This window comes from Scyliorhinus canicula, chromosome 2 (genome assembly GCF_902713615.1).
Source record: "Scyliorhinus canicula chromosome 2, sScyCan1.1, whole genome shotgun sequence".
NCBI lineage: Eukaryota > Metazoa > Chordata > Chondrichthyes > Carcharhiniformes > Scyliorhinidae > Scyliorhinus > Scyliorhinus canicula.
Genome location: NC_052147.1, coordinates 276,936,539 through 276,956,201, shown reverse-complemented (window position 1 = coordinate 276,956,201; position 19,663 = coordinate 276,936,539). Strand labels below are relative to the sequence as shown.

Below are 19,663 nucleotides of genomic sequence, written 5' to 3'. Positions count from 1 at the left end.
ATACACAGGTTTTGAGGGGGGCGGGCTGTGGTCAAATTACACAGACGGGAATCCCCTCGGATCCCAGCCACCCAGATCTGGCAGCAATGGGTAGGGGAGGGCCTCGAGGGAGAAGCCCACCCTTGTCTCAATTAAGGCCACTTAATGGCCACTTCTGGGCTTCAATTTTTAAGCAGACAGGTGGAGGGGTGCTGGCTTCCTCCCCTTCCCTCCCACAACACCGCTACTCACCATTACCTGCAAACCGACAGCCAACCAAGAGTCATTTACAGCACAGAAGGAGGCCATCGAGTCCATGTTGACTCTCCATGGTGTAATCCAGTAGGTCCCATTACCCCAATTTTAAAAAATATATATTTTTTCCCAATTAAGAGGCAATTTAGGGTGGCCAATCCACCAATTGTGGGTTGTGGGGGTGAGACCCATGCAGACACGGGAAGAATGTACAAACTCCACACGGACAGTGACCCGGTGCCGGGATCGTACCCGGGCCCTCAGCGCCATGAGGCAGCAGTGCTAACCACTGTGCCGCCCTTCATTCCCCCACTCTAATCCAATCGCATTCCCATCTAATCATTCCCTGTTGTGCTGCTCTGCTCCATTCTACAATGACTTGCATTTCACAAGTGTTTCTTTATCTGCAAAGCTCTTTGGGATGTTCTGTGGTTGTGGATATATAAATGCAAAGTTTCTTCCTGTCTGCTCCATACAGGAAGTGGAGCAAGAGCATTTAACTGAAGCCTGGGTTGTCTCTCTCGTGAGAAATATTAATTTCCCATGAGGAAGGTAGCTGAGTTAAAATCCACCACAAGAACAGATCAGGAAAATGCAGCCATTGTGTTTGAATAGAGGAAGAAACTGTGACAGTCTGGATGTGTTTTTCCTGAATTGTGCAGATTTTCAGCTGTTGTATTTTTTCTTTTTAATAATAATAATTGCTTATTGTCACAAGTAGGCTTCAATGAAGTTACTGTGAAAAGCCCCTAGTCACCACATTCCAGCACCTGTTCAGAGAGGTCGGGAATTGAACCCGCGCTGCTGCATTACAAACCAGCTGTTTAGCCCAATGTGCTAAACCAGCCCCTAACTATCTCTGGTTTTGATAATAAGGTTTAAGCCTGTCTCACTATAACAACCTCCCAACTCAGCAGCATCTGTGGAGAGAGAAAAACAAAGTCAACGTTTTGAGTGGAATTTGACTCCTTTACTGAGCTTCTGCAGAACCGTCTTCATATTTGACTCAGAACATTAACCCTGTTCTTTTTCTCCACAGACGCTGTTGGACCTGCTGTGTATTTCCAGCACTTTTGTTTTTATTCCAGATTCCCAGCACCTGCGGTATTTTGCCGTAATTTAACTTTGGAGGACAGTTAGCAGCTTTCCTGAACAAAACTACACATTTAAAAATAATTGTTTTCCTGAATTCAGTGACTGCATTTGTAAAATAAAAGCGCACTTGGGCTTTCTAATGGCTGTGGGGTGTTGCTCTGTAAATACAAACCCTTTTCTTTCATTAATTTACCTGAACGTGAGAAAAAAGTTGTTTCTTATCGGTTTCCCCAACTTCCTAAAAGCTTCATGCAGATTTCAGTAATGTGTTAGAAAGAGCATTGTGACTACTTCAAATCGGCAAGGCTTCAGTGCGGATGAACCAATCTTTCAGTGAATTTTGTTGGAACAAGATTTAGTTTTTTGACATGTCACGATGACCTTTCAGGTCCCTGTGAGCTTTCCTGACTAGATTTGGAGAGCTCTTCTCACTGACTTCCAAACGGACATGTGTACCTGGAGGCGGGGGGCTGCAGAACTTTGCACTGCCGTCCAGCGCACTGGTTCTTCTGCCTCCATCCCGGCCCAGGGCCATTGGCCCGGATGCGGGAAGGGGTGGAGGGACAACGTGTCAGATTAACGTTGTTAATGGACGATTAAGATCCGTTGACTGGAATCTTCCAGTCGGCCTTCAGGTTCCTTGAGGCATCAGGGAAGAATGTAACTGCCTGGAGGTGGCCTGTTGACATGAGCAGGAAGCTAACGCCCCAGATAGGCAGGGGTCTGCCTGGTGACAGCTGCAACTCCAGGCTGCCGTGAGGAGGGATTCCTAAGAACTTAGTTTATTTTATATTTTGAAAAGTTGGAGGGAGGGAACCCCACTATGTTTCACGCAACGCTGGTGCTAGCTCCTCACCGGAATCATAGAACATAGAACATTACAGCGCAGTACGGGCCCTTCGGCCCTCGATATTGCGCCGACCTGTGAAACCATCTGAAGCCTATGAGGGTTTTGCAGCGATTCGTCCGTCGTGAAACACCACGGATCTTCCATTGGCACTTTGCCTCAGGGACAGAGAATTCAGCCCCATGTCCTTGGTATGAGCCACATATACATTTCTACCAGGTTCTGATGACAACATAACCACAGTGAAGGTCAAAGAGAAATTTGAGTGACTGGAAGCCTTTAAGCATGAAAGGTGCACATTATTACCCTGCAGCTTTCTAACCTGGAGGATGGCTGAGTCAAGGATCCTGTCAATTCCATATCCTGGCAAAGGAGGCAGGAGACACTGCAAAATTAGTCAACATGAATATCAGGAATTGTTGATTCACCTTTTGGCACTGGGATAGTGAAATTCACCTCCGTATAACATCACCGTGCCAATCCACATGCACTTAGATGGTGAATTCCTTCATGGTCAAAACATCGTCATTGGTCAAAACTTTGTCACTGCTACTGTGCTGTTTGAAGGGATCCTGGACCAAAGATGAGTGAATCCAGGGTGGGGATCACAGGTTTGGCACTGCAGGGATTTGGGGTGGGGCAGGGATTTTGGAGGGAAGAGCGGGGCAATGGCTTTCTGCAGCTCCTCCTTTCTGGACGCCTGGTCCCTCAATTAGTTACTGAGTGCGTGACCACAAGGGACAGGCAGACACTTGTACCGTTATATTCAGAATCAAGGTGACCTTGAGTTAGTGTTAAAATTGCGCATTACGAATAGTTATTATTTCAATGCAGTCAAAGAAAACTTGGATTTATGTAGCTAATTTAACAGGTCATTTTAAATTCTCAGCATTATGTTTTGCACTTTAAAATTAATTCTTGTGAAAGCAGTTGTCAAGCAATGTCTGAAAAGTAATTTGTCAGACTTTGTTCCCCAGGTTTATGTCCTTTCCTGAAGAAACAATGGACAGGAAGAGGCTTTGACGAGGACTTAAGTCAGCTATTGGAACACCTCTATTCCAGGTCCACCCAAGGAATAAGCCAGCAGGCATGTATTGTTAGCCTACTCGGTGGCATAGAATTGATGATTCTGTGAGAATGAAAATATGCTTTATTTTGCTGGTTTTTGGCAATAGCAACTATCAAACTTAGATGTTGCTTAAACTTAAACTTAAAAAGGAAATACAGTATCCAACAGAAAATGCTGGATAAGCCCAACAGGTCTGGCAGCATCTGTGGAGAGGGAACAGAGTCAACATGTCTAGTCCATATGATTCTTCTTCAGAGTCAAAGAGAGGGAGAAATGTGATGAGTTTTTTGCTGATTAAGAGAGGGTGGAGCAATATAGAAGGTCAGTGTGAGCGAGGAGAGATTGCACAAAGATGTTTGGGGCACAAGACAAAAAGATGTGCTAATGGCAGTGTTAAGGACTATAAAAGGTGCTGATATGTCACAGAGATAAGATAGCACAATGTGTTAATGGAGAATAAAAGGTCAGTGCTCAAAACTTGAGAACAGGTGACAAATGGCTTTGTGGAGAGAGGCATTGCGTTGGGACAAAAATTGGATCTAAAGAAAGGGTCAAAAGGAGAAAGTTCGCAGTCTAAAGTTGTCGAACTCGGTGTTGAGTCCCGAAAACTGTAACATGCCTAATCGGAAGGTGAGGTGTTGCTCATTCAGTTCACGTTGATTTCACTGGAGTACTTCAGCCGGCCAAGAATGGACATGTGGGCGTGAAAGCAAGATAGTCAGTTTAAATGGCAAGGAAAGTTGGGGTCATGCTTGTGGGCTAAGTGGAAGTGTTCCGCAAAGCGGTCACCCTGTCTGCATTTAGTCTCCCCCATGTATTGGAGACCATATTGGGAGCAGCAAATACAGTAAACCAGTTTGAAGAAGGTGCAAGTGGAATGGTGCTTCACCCGAAAGGGGTGTTTGGGGCCTTGAACAGTGAGGAGGGAGATAGTGCAGTAAGGTGGAAGGTGTTGCACTTCCTGCGATTGCACGGGCAGGTTCCGGGGGTAAGGGGCTGGGGGTGATGGAGGAGTGGACCAGGGTGTCACGGAGGGAATAATCCCTGGAGGATGCTGACAGAAAGGGTGAGTGGAAATGTCTTCCGTGGTGGTATCATGCTGAAGTTGGCAGAAGTGGCAGAGGATGATTCTTTAAATGTGGAGGCTGGTGGGGTGAAAGCTGAGTGCAAGGGGGACCCTATCATGGTCCTGGGAGAGAGGGGAAGGGGTGAGGGCAAAGGTGCAGGAGATCGATCAGACATGATTGACTGCCCTGTCAACTGCAGTTGGGTGTAAATCTCGGTTGAGGACAAAAGCAGCCACGCCAGAAGCGCTGTTTTTCGAAGGTGGCATCAGTGGAACAGATGCAATGGAGGCAGAGGAACTGGGAGAATTGAATGGATGTTTTATGGGAAGCTGGGTGTGAGGAGCTGTAGGAAGTGACAAGTAAGTTGGGGTCACGCTTTAGACTGTGAACTTTCTCCTACACCTTGACCCCTTTTTTATCCAATTTTTGGGCAGCACGGTAGCATGGTGGTTAGCATAAATGCTTCACAGCTCCAGGGTCCCAGGTTCGATTCCCGGCTGGGTCACTGTCTGTGCGGAGTCTGCACATCCTCCCCGTATGTGCGTGGGTTTCCTCCGGGTGCTCCGGTTTCCTCCCACAGTCCAAAGATGTGCGGGTTAGGTGGATTGGCCAGGCTAAATTGCCCTTAGTGTCCTAAAAAAATAAGGTTGATGGGGGTTGTTGGGTTACTGGGATAGGTATACGTGGGCTTGAGTAGGGTGATCATCGAGGGCCGAAGGGCCTGTTCTGTGCTGTACTGTTCTAATTCTAATTCTAATTTTGTTTTGTCCCAACACAACCCCTTTCCCCACAGCGCCATCTGTCACTTGTTCCTAAATTTTGCTTTGCCTGAGCACTGACCTTTCTTCTCCTATTCACACATTCTGCTATTTTACCTTTATGCCACTAGCAGCACCTTTTATAATCCTCAGCACAGCCATTAACACTTACTTTTCCTTGTGCCCTCAACACCTTTGTATAATCTCTCCTAGCTCACACCAATCACTGACCTATTTTGCTCCAAGTCCTCTGAAACAGCATCAAATCAGGGGCTGGTTTAGCTCACCAGGCTAAATCACTGGCTTTTAAAGCAGGCCAGCAGCACGGTTTGATTCCCGTACCAGCCTCCCCGGACAGGCGCCGGAATGTGGCGACTAGGGGCTTTTCACAGTAACTTCATTGAAGCCTACTCGTGACAATAAGCGATTTTCATTTCATTTCATTCAAATCCATCATGTTTCTCCCCCTTTATCCCTGAAGAAGAGTCACACGGAGTTGAAATGTTAATTCTGCTTCTCTCACAGCAGGTGCTGGCAGACCTGCTGAGTTTATCCAACATTTTCTGTTTTTATTTCAGATTCACAGTATTTTGCTTTTATATGAATGTAGTATCCAAGTTTCCAGGCACTGTGAAGTTAGATTGTAAATAAACTGTGAGGAAAGGGTGGCATGTGGCGCAGTGGATAGAACTGGGACTGCAGCGCTGAGGACCCGGGTTCGAATACTGGCCCTGGGTCACTGTCCGTGTGGAGTTTGCACATTCTCCCCGTGTCTGCGTGGGTTTCACCCCCACAACCCAAAGATGTGCAGGTTAGGTGGATCAGCCACGCTAAATTGCCCCTTAATTGGGAAAAAAAAATAATTGGGTACTCTTTTAAAAAAAAAAAAAAAAAAAATTTTAAACTGTGAGGAAGCAACAATGCAGGAATGTAGAACGGTTAAGTGATTATGCAGGAGCGTGGCAGTGGAATATAATGTGAGGAAGTGTCAAGTTATCAACTTCAATAGTAAAAATTGAGAAGCATATAGTATTCATTTTTAGATGTTGAACTTCTGAGAAATGTTGCCATACAGAGAGGTTGGAGTTCTCGTGCAGAAGTCACAAAAATAATAATATAATCTTTATTAGTCTCGCAAGTAGGCTTACATTAACACTGTAATAAACTCAATAACATGGAATACTGGAACACTGAATAAACAACAACACCTCCTCCACGATAGTCCTCAATACCGATGTCCCACAAGGCTGCGTACTTAGCCCCCTACTATACTTCTTGTACACACACGACTGCGTGGCAAAATTTGGTTCCAACTCCATCTACAGGTTTGCTGACGATACGACCATAGTGGGTCGGATCTCGAATAACGACGAGTCAGAATACAGGAGGAAGATAGAGAACCTAGTGGAGTGGTGTAATGACAACAATCTATCCCTCAATGCCAGCAAAACTAAAGAGCTGGTCATTGACTTCAGGAAGCAAAGTAGGGGCAGCAGGGTAGCATGGTGGTTAGCATAAATGCTTCACAGCTCCAGGGTCCCAGGTTCGATTCCCGGCTGGGTCACTGCCTGTGTGGAGTCTGCACGTCCTCCTCCTGTGTGCGTGGGTTTCCTCCGGGTGCTCCGGTTTCCTCCCACAGTCCAAAGATGTGCGGGTTAGGTGGATTGGCCATGCTAAATTGCCCGTAGTGTCCTAATAAGAGTAAGGTTAAGGGGGGGTTGTTGGGTTACGGGTATAGGGTGGATTTGTGGGTTTGAGTAGGGTGATCATGGCTCGGCACAACATTGAGGGCCGAAGGGCCTGTTCTGTGCTGTACTGTTCTATGTTCTACTGTACACACCCCTGTCTACATCAACGGGGCCGAGGTGGAGATGGTTAACAGCTTCAAATTCCTAGCGATGCACATCACCAAAAATTTGTCCTGGTCCACCCACAACGACGCTACCACCAAAAAAGCACAAGAACTCTCCTATACTTCCTGAGGAAATTCAGCATGTCCACACTGACTCTGATCAACTTTTGCAGATGCACCATAGAAAGCATCCTATCGGACTGCATCACAGCCTGGTATGGCAACTGCTCGGCCCAAGACCGCAAGAAGCTTCAGAGAGTCGTGAGTGCAGCCCAGTCCATCACACAAACCTGCCTCCTATCCAGTGGACACCTCCCACTGCCTGGGGAAAGCGTGCAGCATTTATCAAAGATCCCTCCTACCCGGCTTACTCACTCTTCCAACTTCTTCCATCAGGCAGGAGATACAAAAGTCTGAGAACACGCACAAACAGATTCAAAAATAGCTTCTTCCCTGCTGTTACCAGACTCCTAAACGACCCTCTTGTGGACTGACCTGATTAATACTACACTCCTGTGTGCTTCACCCGATGTATTTACATTGAGTACCTTGTGTTGCCCTATTATGTATTTTCTTTTTATTTTATTGCCTTTCCATGTACTAAATGATCTGTTTGAGCTGCACGCAGAAATGTTTTTTTCACTGTACCTCAGGACACGTGACAATAAACAAATCCAAATCCAATTAAGTTACTGTGAAAAGCCCCTAGTTGCCACACTCCAGCGCCTGTTTGGGTACACTGAAGGAGAATTCAAATTCAGAATGTCCAATTCACCTGAACCAGCATACAGGTACAAGCCTTTCTTAAAAAGGGATTAGAATGAAAGAGTAAAGAAGTCTTATTACACTTTATGTGAGATAATGCATTTTGGAAGGTCTAACACAGGTAGGGAATATACCGTGAATGGTAGAACCCTCAAGAGTATTGACAGTCAGAGAGATCTAGGTGTACAGGTCCACAGGTCACTGAAAGGGGCAACACAGGTGGAGAAGGTAGTCAAGAAGACATATGGCATGCTTGCCTTTATTGGCCGGGGCATTGAGTATAAGAATTGGGAAGTCATGTTGTGTGTGGCGACTGGGGGCTTTTCACAGTAACTTCATTGCAGTATTAATGTAAGCTTACTTGTGACAATAAAGATTATTATTATTATTCCTATTACTCCTGTGCCTTTTTCACATGTTCTTACCTCCTTATGATCTAAATATTTGCAAGGCTATTGGGAGGGAAAGAACTGGGAAGTTGGACTGATTGGATAACTTTTCCAAAGAGCCACAGTGGACTAAAGGCAAAATTTGATGAACACTCTTTTTTTACCTGAAGGAGAAAGGGTGATAAAGGTACAGACAATTTACTGAGTAAAGTAGTGAAATCAATATTTTGGATGAATCAATGCAATTGGATGCTAGGCTGAGCAAATTGAAACTCTGGATCAATGGATGATTTTGTTGGATTCAATGGCTTTTTCTCACCATGGGCTGGAATTCTCCTCTCATCGGGATTCACTTTTCCGTCTGGCAGCACACCCCCGCCAGCGGGTTTCCTGGTGACCAGGGGTGTCTTCTTTTAAAAAAAAAAAGAATTTAGAGTACCCAATTATTTTTTCCAATTAAGTGGCAATTTAGCATGGCCAATCCACCTACCCTGTACATCTTTTGGGTTGTGGGGTGAAACCCACGCAAGCATGGAGAGAATGTGCAAACTCCGCACGGACAGTGACCCAGAGTCGGGATTGAACCTTAGTCCTCAGCGCCGGGAGGCAGCAGTGGTAACCACTGCGCCACCATTCCGCCTGCCTGGGGTGTCTTCAATGGGAAATCCCATTGACAAAGGGGCGGCAAAATAGTACCTGCTGCCATCGAACAGGGCAAGAAACACTCGGCTGGGGGACTGGAGATTCCCGCCCATTGTATTTTTTACATTTCTTACTATTACAAGTTTAAGCAATTTAACTTAAAAATAATTTGTGAATCTTTGCGTGTTTAGAAGTTCTACAGGGCTGCGTGTTTGATCCAAGCTGCGTGGAGAGCATATCAGACAAGAAAGCGGGTGAAGTACCTTCCGAAAGTGGTGACAACTTTACAAAGGAGTTTCAGGTAAAGCTTTTGTTACTCCTCTGACTTATATGAAGGTAGTTATATGCCTGTAAATCCATTAAATCCTTTGAACGTATGACTTAGAAAGGGATATTGCACATGACCGATATCTTTGCTCCACCATTAACAGCTATGCCTTCACTTGCTCTAATCTCTGGGATTCCCTCCCCAAATCTCTCTGCCTCTCTCTTCTTTAAGATGCTCAATGACCAAGCTTTTGGTTACCTGTCCTTTTCTAAAATAGATTTACAGTACCCAATTTATTTTTTCAATTAAGCGACAATTTAGTGTGTATTTTGCTCATCCTTGAGTTGTGGGGATGAGACCTTCGCAGACATGGGGAGAATGTGCAAACTCCACACGGACAGTGACCCGGGTCCGGGATCGAACCTGGGGCCTGAGCGCCTTGAGGCAGCAGGGCTAACACTGCGCCACCGTGCCGCCCTTGGTTACCTGTTCTAATAACTCTTCATGTGTGTCAGTCTAGGGTCAGCACGGTGGGGCAGTGAGTTAGCACTGCTGCCTCACGGCGCTGAGGTCCCAGGTTCGATCCCGGCTCTGGGTCACTGTCCGTGTGGAGTTTGCACATTCTCCCTGTGTTTGCGTGGGTTTCGCCCGCACAACCTAAAGATGTGCAGGCTAGGTGGATTGGATACGCTAAATTGCCCTTAATTGGAAAAAATTAATTGGGTACTCAAAATTTATAAAAACAAAATGTGTGCCAGTCTAAAATCTTGTTTGGTAACCCTCCCGTGCAGGTGTCTTGGGGCGTTTTGCTGCATTAAAGGTGCTTATATAAAAGTTTTTGTTGCTATTTTGAGACTTGGTTCGTTCCGTTGGCTGTGGTCGTTCCTGGATGTCTGCCTCCTCACCTTGCCCCATGCTTGCAGAGTGGTGCCGCTCAAGCTACACAACCAATTGTCTCTCTCGAATGGAGGGAGATTCCAATGGTCCTTGGTGAGCTATGGGTAATTACCAACTACCTGTTGATATTGTAGCATGGAGCAGACTACAATGGTGACAATTCCCACGATAAGGCAGATATATGTTGTGTTACAAGGTGGCTTTTCCTCATTATAATAATGAAAATGTCTACGAGGGCATACATTTTCTGTCAGATTTTATATTTCACACATTTGTGTGTCGTCTAATTATAGGCAAATTTATTCATCATAGATCATTTCTTCCCACTAATTAACTCGTGAAACACCTAGACTTCAATCCTCAATACATTTCGACATGTCTTTGACTGATAAATGAATGTAAGCCACTTTAAAAGTGTAATCTAGAATTTGATAATAAACCTCTATCTTAATCTATTTAAAGCCTCCAAAGTCTTAATTCAATTTCCAGATATACTTACTTCACCATAAGTGGCAATCCCTTGTGCCAACGATCTTTTTCAATATAAATTTACAGTACCCAATTCATTCTTTCCAATTAAGGGGCAATTTAGCGTGGCCAATCCACCTACCCTGCACATCTTTGGGTTGTGGGTGCGAAACCCACGCAAACACGGGGAGAATGTGCAAACGCCACACGGACAGTGACCCTGAGCCAGGATCGTACCTGGGACGTTGGCACCGTGAGGCAGCAGTGCTCACCACTGTGCTTCCCCTTGTGCCGAAGATGATTCTTTCTTGCAGATGACTGAGTGGAAATTAGATGTTGGCAATAGTTCATAGAATCATAGAATCTACAATGCAGAAGGAGGCCATTCGGCCCATCTACACCGGCCCGTGAAAGAACACTCTATCCCCGTAATTCAGCAACCCCACTTAACATTTGGACACTACAGGGCAATTTTTAGCATGACCAATCCACCTAACCCGCACATGTTTGGACTGCAGTTTGCAGATTGTTTATAAGATCCATTTTAGCCTTGCCTGACCTCCCAGTGAGAATATTGCCGGTCAGCTGGTCGACATGGTGATGAATTGCTGGCTCAAGCTGCTGCCCTCTCTGTCTCTCTTGCCATTCTCTCTCTTGTTGATTGGAAGGTCTTAACGACATTTTTCATGATGGATAACATTTTGTTCATGATTGAGATTTTGGGATTTTCATTGACTCTTTTCCTTTGGCCCACTGTGTGAATGGAATCCCTCGGGTAACTCTGGGTAGGGCACCTTTTTGGGTATTCTTAAGCTGAGCATTCCGACAACACATCCCGTCAATCTCAACTGATTTGACATTATTATGGCCTCTATATTTGACATCTCTGTGTCTTAGAGGGTGTTCGTACATTTATATATACCAAATCCCAAACACTTGTTACTTAACAACAATTGTCAGGTCCATGGTCCATGAAGAAACATGGGCATATGTCTCTGTTAGTGAGACAAATGGTCATGTAGTTTGAGGGACACCATTCCCCATGAAACCATTGTCAATTGTTGTAAAAACCCATCTGGTTCACTAATGACCTTTAGTGAAGGAAATTTGCCATCCTTACCTGGTCTGGCCTACATGTGACTCCAGACCCACAGCAACGTGATTGACTCTTAACTGCCCCCTCAAGGAGCGGCGTTGCGGGGAACTCGGCCGCCGGGAATGACGCGGCCGGCGGCGCCTAATGATGTCAGCCGCGCATGCGCGGTTGCCGTCTTCCCCTCCGCTGCCCCGCAAGACGAGGCGGCTTGATCTTGCGGGGCGGCGGAGGGGAAAGAGTGCGTCTCTTGGAGACGCCGGCCCGACGATCGATGGGCACCGATCGCGGGCCAGTCCCCTCCCGAGCACGGCCGTGGTGCTCAATCCCCTCTCCGCCCCCCACAGGCCCCAAATTCACCTTTCGCGATATGTTCACGCTGGCAGCGACCAGGTGTGGTTGCCGGCGGCGTGAACAGGTCGTGAACAGCAGGTCGCTCGGCCCATCTGGGCCGGAGAATCGTGAGTCGCCGTGAAAAACGGCACCCCGCAATTCTCCGAGCAGCGTGTCGCAAAATGCGACACGCCATTTTGGGGGGGGTGGGAGAATCGCGGAGGGTGCCAAAGCGGCCCTCCCGCGATTCTCCCACCCGGCCTGGGCAGCAGAGAATCGTGCCCAGTACACCTCCATTATCCTGTCTAATACTCCTTGTTGAGCATTGTTTCATTTCATTGACAAACCGCAATGTCTTGGGACAGCCATTAATTTATGTCACACACCAGATCCCCTAAGTCATTACATATGTAAAATTAACTTTTTAAAAAGAGCAGAAAGCCAATCATTAATCTCAGAACCTCAAATCTGCCCGCAGTTTCTAATTTACCCATCAAACAGCTGTTAAATTACATTTGACCTGAATCTATCTACTTAACATTAATTAGATTTTGTGGTGTTTGTAAAAACAGTTGTACCATTAGCAGCAATATTCATTTCATAGTTTATAACTTTTGAACTTAGAAACATGTATCGCTTTATTTGCCATGAGCAACGCCACCTGAAATCACTAGTTTTTGAAATGTTTTGTGAAAAAGGTGATGTTGATCATTGTACTAGCTTTACCCTTTAACCGTGGGGTGGCACAGTAGCATAGTGGTTAGCACTGTTGCTAACCGAGGTCGATTCCCGGCTTGGGTGGCTGTGCGGTGTCTGCACGTTCTCCCTGTGTTTGCATGGGTTTCCTCCAGGTGCTCCGGTTTCCTCCCAGAGTCCAAAGATGTGTGGGTTAGGTGGATTGGTCACGCTAAATTACCCCGTAGTGCCCAAACGTTAGGTGGGGTTGCTGGGTTACGGGGTAGGGTGGAGGTGTGGGCTTAGGTAGGGTGCTTTTTCAATAGCTGGTGTAGACCCGATGGGCCGAATGGCCTCCTGCACTGTAAATTCTATGCTGTGAACCACAGAGTTTGCTCTGCGGAGTCCTTGCTCAGTTACTAATAGCCCACTGACTCCTCTATCTGCAGGCTGATGCAAATAAATCTGGTGCAGATCAATTTTTCAATGTATTTTTACCGGTAAATTTGATGCAGAGGTTGTAAAACACCGGATCGGGCGATAGGAATAGACATTGAGGTGAGAAAAGGTAAAATCATCAGGGCCAATGTGATCCAACAGAGTCGGGGAGGAATTTCCCTGATTTTTCTCTCTCACAACCTTCCTCCCCACCACTCCCATTTGACTCGGGTTATTATCTGTTTTATGCCTCTCCCAGCAGATTACACGGTTTTAGGTAGTGATATGTGATACCACTATTTAAAAAAGGAGGTAGACAAAAGGCAGGTAACTATATGCCGGTTAGCTTAAATTCTGTTGTGGGGAAAATGCTTGAATCTATCATTAAGGAAGAAATAGCGAGACATCGAGATTGAAATTGTCCCATTGGGCAAACGGTGCAATGGATTCATGAAAGGCAGATCATGTTGGACTAATTAAGAGCGCGGTGGACAATGGGAAGCGGTGGATGTGGTGTATCTGGATTTCCAGAAGGCTTTCAACAAGGTGCTGCACAAAAGGCTGCCGCATTAAATAAAGGCGCATGGTGGTACGGGTAATGTATTTGCATGGATAGAGGATTAGTTAACTGACAGGAAGCAAAGAGTGGGGATAAACTCTGATTGGCGATCAGTGGCTAGTGGTGTCCCTGAGGGCTCAGTATTGGGTCCGCAATTGTTCACAATTTACATAGATGATCTGGAGTTGGGGACCAAGTGTAATGTGTCAATGTTCGCAGATGACACTAAGATGAGTGGTAGAGCCAAGGGTGCAGAGGACACTGAACGTCTGCAGAGGGATATAGATAGTTTCAGTGAGTGGGCAAGGATCTAGCAGATGGAGTACATTGTTGATAAATGTGAGGTCATCTCTTTTGGTCAGAATAACAGCAAAATGGACTATTATTTAAATGGTAAAAAATTGCAGCATCTGCTGCGCAGAGGGACCTTGTGCATGAATCGCAAAAATTTGGTTTATAGGTGCAGCAAGTAATTAAGAAGGCAAATGAAACTTTGTACTTCATTGCTAGAAGGATGGAGTTTAAAAGCAGGAATGTTATGTTGCAGCTGTATAGGGTGCTGGTGAGGCCACACCTGGAGTACAGGGTACAGGTTTGGTCTCCTTACTTGAGAAAGGATGTACTGGCACTGGAGAGTGTGCCGAGGAGATTCACAAGGTTGATTCCAGAGTTGAGAGGATTATGAGGAGAGACTAAGTAGACCTGGAATTTAGAAGAATGTGTGGGGGATCTTATCGAAACATATGAAATTATGAAGGGAATAGATAGGTTGTTTCCACTGGCGGGTGAAACTAGAACTTGGAGTCATAGCCTCAAAATAAGGGGAAGTAGGTTTAGGACTGAGTTTAGGAGGAACTTCTTCACCCAAAGGGTTGTGAATCTGTGGAATTCCCGGCCCAGTGAAGCAGTTGAGGCTCCCTCGTTAAATGTTTTTTCAGGCAAAGGTAGATAGATTTTTGAACAGTAAAGGAATAACAGGTTACAGTGAACGGGTGGGTAAGTGCAGCTAAATCCATAAAAAGATCAGCCATGATCTTATTGAATGGCGGAGCAAGCTCGAGGGGCCAGATGGCCTACTCCTCCTCCTAGTTCTTATATATAAATGTGTGTGTATGTGAGGCAAAGCAACTCTCACAATTATGTGGGAGAGGCTGGATGGACCCAGAGGGTCTTTCCCTGTCTTGTCGTTCCTATGGAAAGAAGCAGAATAAGGAGGTCACTGAGATTTTGGACACGCTGTTGTGTATCTCGTTCGCTCACAGAGCATTTCAGCTGCTGGCTGAAGGCAGTGAAAAGCAAAGAGAGTGAAATATATGAGTTAGAAGAGTCTTTGGGGGCAGAGATGGCCTAAAATAGGGACGACCCGAGAAACAGAGAGACGAGAGGGAAGGAGAGAGGGGAGACCTGGGTCAGAGAGAAATCGAAGACGAGATGCAGAGCGATGGACAGGAAACAGAGAGAGTCAGGAGTCAATGTAACGAATAAACACTGAGCATCAAACTTCATTCCTTTGCTAGGTCTTCCAGGTGAACCCGAAAGGGGGAGGGGCAGAGCTGGACAGACTGCGGTGGTGTAGTGGTATTGTCACTGGACTAGTAAACCAGAGAATAGAGTGATGTTCTGGTGACCCAGGTTCAAAATACACCACTGCTGATGGTGAAATTTGAATTCAATAAAACATCTGGAATTAAAATTCTAATAAGACCTAGGAGCAGGAGTAGGCCATCTGGCCCGTCGAGCCTGCTCCGCCATTCAATGAGATCATGGCTGATCTTTTGTGGACTCAGCTCCACTTTCCGGCCCGAACACCATAACTCTTAATCCCTTTATTCTTCAAAAAACTATCTATCTTTACCTTAAAAACATGTAATGAAGGAGCCTCAACTGCTTCACTGGGCAAGGAATTCCATAGATTCACAACCCTTTGGGTGAAGAAGTTCCTCCTAAACTCAGTCCTAAATCTTCTTCCCCTTATTTTGAGGCTATGTCCCCTAGTTCTGCTTTCACCCGCCAGTGGAAACAACCTGCCCGCATCTATCCTATCTATTCCCTCCATAATTTTAAATGTTTCTATAAGATCCCCCCTCATCCTTCTAAATTCCAACGAGTACAGTCCCAGTCTACTCAACCTCTCCTCATAATCCAACCCCTTCAGCTCTGGGGTTAACCTAGTGAATCTCCTCTGCACACCCTCCAGTGCCAGTACGTCCTTTCTCAAGTAAGGAGACCAAAACTGAACACAATGATGACCATGAAACCATTGTCGATTGTCGTAAAAACCCAAATGGTTCACTAATGTCCTTTAGGGAAGGAAATCTACCATCCTTACCTGGTCTGGCCTCAATGTGACTCCAGGCCCAATAGGGTTGACTCTCAACTGCCCACTCAAGGGCAATTAGGGATGGGCAATAAGTGCTGGCACAGCCTGCGACGCCTACTTTCCATGAACAAATTTTTTAAAAATTAGAATCATAGAATCTCTGGAGTGCAGAAAGAGGCCATTCAGCCCATCAAGTTCGCACCGACCCTTGGAAAACATACCCTACCTCGGCCCATGCTCTGACCCTATCCCAGTAACCCCACCTAATCATTTGGACACTAAGGGCAATTTAGCATGGCCAATCCACCTAACCTATACATCTTTGGACTGTGGGAGGAAACCAAAGCACCCGGTTGAATCCACACAGACACGGGAAGAAAGTGCAAACTCCACACAGACAGTCACCTGAGGCCGGGAATCGAACCTGTGAGGCAGCAGTGCTAACCACTGTGCCGCCCCCGCATTCAAGTGAACCCAATGCAAATTCTGCCATCTGGGGATCCAGCTTGCCCACAACTGGACACGGATCAACAAATGAAACCTGACACGGATTAACAAGTGAAACGTGACCAATCTGGTGGAGGAAGGTAAAAAGGACCTGCAGAGGTGGGACACACCCCAACTCTCCCTAGCAGGGAGGATGCAGATGATCAAGATGAACGGGCTGCCCAGGTTCCTCTTCCTGTTCAGATCCATATTGATCCATATCTATCTACATCCCCAAGGCCTTCTTCAACTCAGTCGACAAAATGATCATGTCATTTGTGTGTGTGTGGGGGGTGCAAAGAGACGTCATCATACCCGTGGACGCTGAGACAGTCAATGTTAGAAGAACTATTGGACACGGGCAATTTGGGTGGGAGGGACCTCTGGGGACTGCTAGAAGGGGCACGCTCCCCTCTGGACAGACACGGGAAAAATGGGAGGAAGAACTAGGGATTGAAATAGATTGGGGACTCTGGAGCGAAGCACTGAACAGGGACAACTCCACCTCCACATGCGCAAGGCTAAACATTGTACAACTGAAAGTGGTGCACAGAGCACACCTAACCAGAACCCAAATGAAGAAGGTTCTTCTCAGAGGTGGAGGACAAGGTGGAGGTGAATGGCGCCAGAGAGTCCCGGCCAACCGCACCCATATGTTCCGGGCATGCCTCGGACTGGTAAGGTTCTGGACAGCCTTCTTTGAAGCAATGTCCAAGGGGGTGGGGGTGGACCCATGCCCGAAAGTGGAGTCTTCGGCGTATCAGACCAGCCAGAACTATTTATGGGGAGGGGGCCAACACCCTTGCCTTTGCTTCCCTAATCGGCCACCGAAGAATCCTGCTGGCGATCAGCAGCACCACCCAAAGCTGCAGATTTTCTGGCAGACCCGTCGGAATTCCTCCACCTGGAGAAAATCAAATTCCCCATCTGAGGGTCGGAAGAGGGCTTCCACAAGACATGGAAGCCATTCATCAACTTGTACTAAGACTTGTTTGAAGCCGCAGCCAATGGAGCGAGGGGAGAGGAGGTGGTCTGCACGGGGGCCACTAGGGCACCAAAGAATAGGAAGAGGGAGGAAAGAAGGGGGGGGGGGGCAGTGGAGGGTATGAGGGGTGGACAGAGACAGCCAGGATAGACAAGGCGGGGGGGGGGGGGGGGGTACAAAAACCAGGTCACAGAGATAAGACCTTACGGCAGGGACAAAGGGTCCCAGGTCAGAACAGAGGTGCCTCAGGCCGAACCAACCCATTATGGTGAGGGGCACCAACCCAACCCATACCCCTACCCCAGGGTGGAAAAGTCCATTCTAATCGCCAAACAAGTAGAGCCAGCTGAACAACCAAGGGGTCTGGGAGGACTGACACAAGGAAAACTCTGCAAACAGGCAGGACAAACCAAGACGCCAGGGGAACACCCAAACAGTGGAGGGAGAGGGCAGGGTTTCCAACAAGCTTGTGGGGGGGAGAAGGGGGTTATTCCGATGTAAATACACGGTGACCTCTTTCTGTAAAATCCGCAGAAATCTTAATAAAATATATATTCTAAAAACTTAATTCCTTTGCTGAATTTGAATTCTGCCGGTGGGATATTAAGAACAGGAAATACTAAAAAAGACTTGCTTTTCTTCAGCACTTTTCATGACCTCAGGATATCCTAAACCCAAAGATACACTTCTGAAGAATCACTGTTGTAATATAGGAAATTCTATATTTTATGTATGAAATAAAACAAAGCTCATATTCATGCAAAAGTAATTTTTAAAAGTTTCATCAGTGAGTAGGAAAATTGGAAAGCAGTTTTCACACAAAGGCTAGTCAAAATCTGGTACTCTATTCCCTCTCGGCTGTTGCTGCTGGGCCAGTAACGTTTTGTTAGGTAAGCCTGTTGTGAGGCATAGGAAAATGGTAATTAGGATAATACCAGCTAATGTCTGGGAAGACACCTGAGGGACTGCGTACCCTCCTCCCGTTCCTGTGTCTATTGAGTCTGTATTCTGTGACATGTATGGAAACTGTATGACTGTGTTTGATGAGAATTTATTGTAATCGCACAAAATGCTACTTAGGGCAAAACGTGAACGGGAAATGCTGCGGCTGGAGAAGCTAAGAGAGGAGGAGGAGCTTAAACACCAGCTAGAGCTACGGCGACATCAAGCTCTACGAGAGTTTCGACAGCGGCAACTGGGATTAATGGAAATCATTCCTGCAAGTAAATTACTTTTCGAACATTTGGTGTATTTGCCCTCTTTCTACTGGGGACCAAAACTGCTTACGTTTGCAACTTCCTCCTTCAAAATCGTCTTTTTTAAAAACTGTTTCTTCTACTTCATCTTGTCAGTCAGCTACTTGCCATGCTCCTTGTGCTGTTGTACTCGCTGGCCAGCATTGTCTTCCAGTCCGACTGCCCCTTCACACTGGCATTTTTGTCTTTGTTGTCCAATCCCTCCAGGGTCTCAGCTCTCCCTATCTCTGAGACCTCCTCCAGCCCAACAGCCATGTCACATCTCTGCTGTCCTGCAGATCCTAATTTCCATCTCCCCACCATTGGTGGCCATACCATCAGCTGTCCAGCCCTCTTTGTTTCTCTAACTCTCTCTTCTCCTTTAAGATGCTCCTAAAATCTTATTCCTTTGACAAAGGTTTTGGCCACCCATCCTAATATCTTCTTTTCTGGCCTGCTACCAGGCCAGATATCTCCTGTGAATATTTCTCGAATATTTCACTACCTTAGAGGCTCTGTATAAATAAATGCAATTTGTTATTGTTGTAACATTCACTAAGCTATTGTTCTGCACGAGCAGCATTATGTAATGGCAATTTTTTGTCCTTTGGGACGCTTACTGAAGAGTATGACTCTTTAGAACTTCCTTCAGCTGGGAGAGCAACAAGTTGCACACAGGACGAGATCTAACAGCCTAGTTTGCCTCAGGCGGCAATCCCGTTATGGTTACTGAATCTCAGGAGAGGGCCAAAACGGGATTTGCACCAGCGAGATCTCGGTTTGACATCTCTTCACCATTACTCCACCCCCCAACAGCGAGGGCGTGAACCTGATTTCTACTAATTTGAATACATTTTACTTTAATTAAATGCCCTTACGCCACCCACAACGTATCCTCCTGCCTTGGCACTGGTGGCATGATGTTGCACTGTCGCTAATCACTGTTAATCTTCAAAAGCAAAAACCAGTTGTGCTGATCACGCGGGCCGGGGGAGGCACCTGAAAACCCCTGGGTTGAGGAATAAGACTGGGTCATCCCCTGACACCCTAACTGCGCTCCCTGGAACTGCCATGGGGCAGTGCCAAGAGGAATGGAGGCCATGGGGACTCTGATGGGGGGGGGGGGGGGGGGGGGGGGGGAGTTAATCAGTTAAGAAAAGGCACCTGTGAAACCAGCATGTTTCACAC

At 46.5% G+C, this 19,663-nt stretch overlaps 1 protein-coding gene across 3 annotated transcripts in view; it reads left to right on the top strand.

Moving 5' to 3' along the window:
- Window positions 1-19,663, top strand: part of iqcb1 (IQ motif containing B1) — a 57,910-nt gene that overhangs the window by 29,476 nt on the left and 8,771 nt on the right. For all 3 annotated transcript variants that reach the window (XM_038790101.1, XM_038790100.1, XM_038790102.1), the window contains 3 exons: window positions 3,154-3,263; window positions 8,910-9,019; window positions 18,321-18,463. In XM_038790101.1, coding sequence (XP_038646029.1) covers window positions 3,154-3,263; window positions 8,910-9,019; window positions 18,321-18,463 — 363 coding nt within the window. The remainder of the gene's footprint in view (window positions 1-3,153; window positions 3,264-8,909; window positions 9,020-18,320; window positions 18,464-19,663) is intronic.